This window comes from Trichechus manatus, unplaced genomic scaffold (assembly GCF_000243295.1).
Source record: "Trichechus manatus latirostris isolate Lorelei unplaced genomic scaffold, TriManLat1.0 scaffold00028, whole genome shotgun sequence".
Taxonomy (NCBI): Eukaryota; Metazoa; Chordata; class Mammalia; order Sirenia; family Trichechidae; genus Trichechus; species Trichechus manatus.
This window is the reverse complement of record NW_004443964.1, coordinates 1341356-1342036: the sequence shown is the minus strand read 5'-3', so window position 1 is coordinate 1342036 and position 681 is coordinate 1341356. Positions and strand designations below refer to the sequence as shown.

General features: G+C 66.8%; 1 protein-coding gene across 2 annotated transcripts in view; it reads left to right on the top strand.

Moving 5' to 3' along the window:
* SLC25A10 (solute carrier family 25 member 10) overlaps nt 1-382 on the top strand; it is a 6693-nt gene extending 6311 nt beyond the window's left edge. For both annotated transcript variants that reach the window (XM_004374087.2, XM_004374086.2), the window contains exons 10-11: nt 26-82; nt 177-382. In XM_004374087.2, coding sequence (XP_004374144.1) covers nt 26-82; nt 177-278 — 159 coding nt within the window. In that variant the 3' untranslated portion in view covers nt 279-382. The remainder of the gene's footprint in view (nt 1-25; nt 83-176) is intronic.
* Nucleotides 383-681: the final 299 nt, after the last annotated feature.

The following is a 681-nucleotide window of genomic DNA, read 5'->3' as shown; positions in this document are numbered from 1 at the left end:
GTTACGCTCTGCTGTCTGTCTGCAGGGTGTGTTCCACTGCGCAGTGGAGACCGCCAAGCTGGGACCCTTGGCCTTCTACAAGGTGGGCGGGGCTGCGGGGGCGGGAAGAGGCCGGAGGGCGCAGGTCCGGGTCCCGCCCCCAGCTCGCTTCACCTCTCCCTCGGGTTCCTGCGCAGGGCCTCTTCCCCGCCGGCATCCGCCTGGTGCCCCACACGGTGCTCACCTTCGTCTTCCTGGAGCAGCTTCGGAAACACTTCGGCATCAAAGTGCCATCCTGACCGGGCGGGAGCGCCCTTACTTCCAAAGAGTGCGGGCTGGTGACCCAGCGCTGCGCTGCCCAGCCCAGCTCCCAGCTTCTCCTGGCCCGGGACCACTCAGCCTCCCCCAGCTCGGCCCCTTCCCACCAGAGGCCCTGTGACCTTTGCCCCCCACGCCCCACCCCGCGTTACCTCCAACCACCTCCCACCTGCCTCTGAGCTGCCAAAGGCCACCTCCGCCTGTTCCTTCCTGCCCAGCTCTCCTTGGTATTTACAGCCCCTTCCTCCCTCCCTGCTAGCCCCTCAGGAGACAAGGCCCCCAGCGGGGGAAGGGTTTGGCCACTGGCTGGAGTGCTGGTTTTGTGACCCCTCTGGGTGGCCTCTGGGCTCTACACTGAAGGTGGACGGCATGGGCCATAAGCCT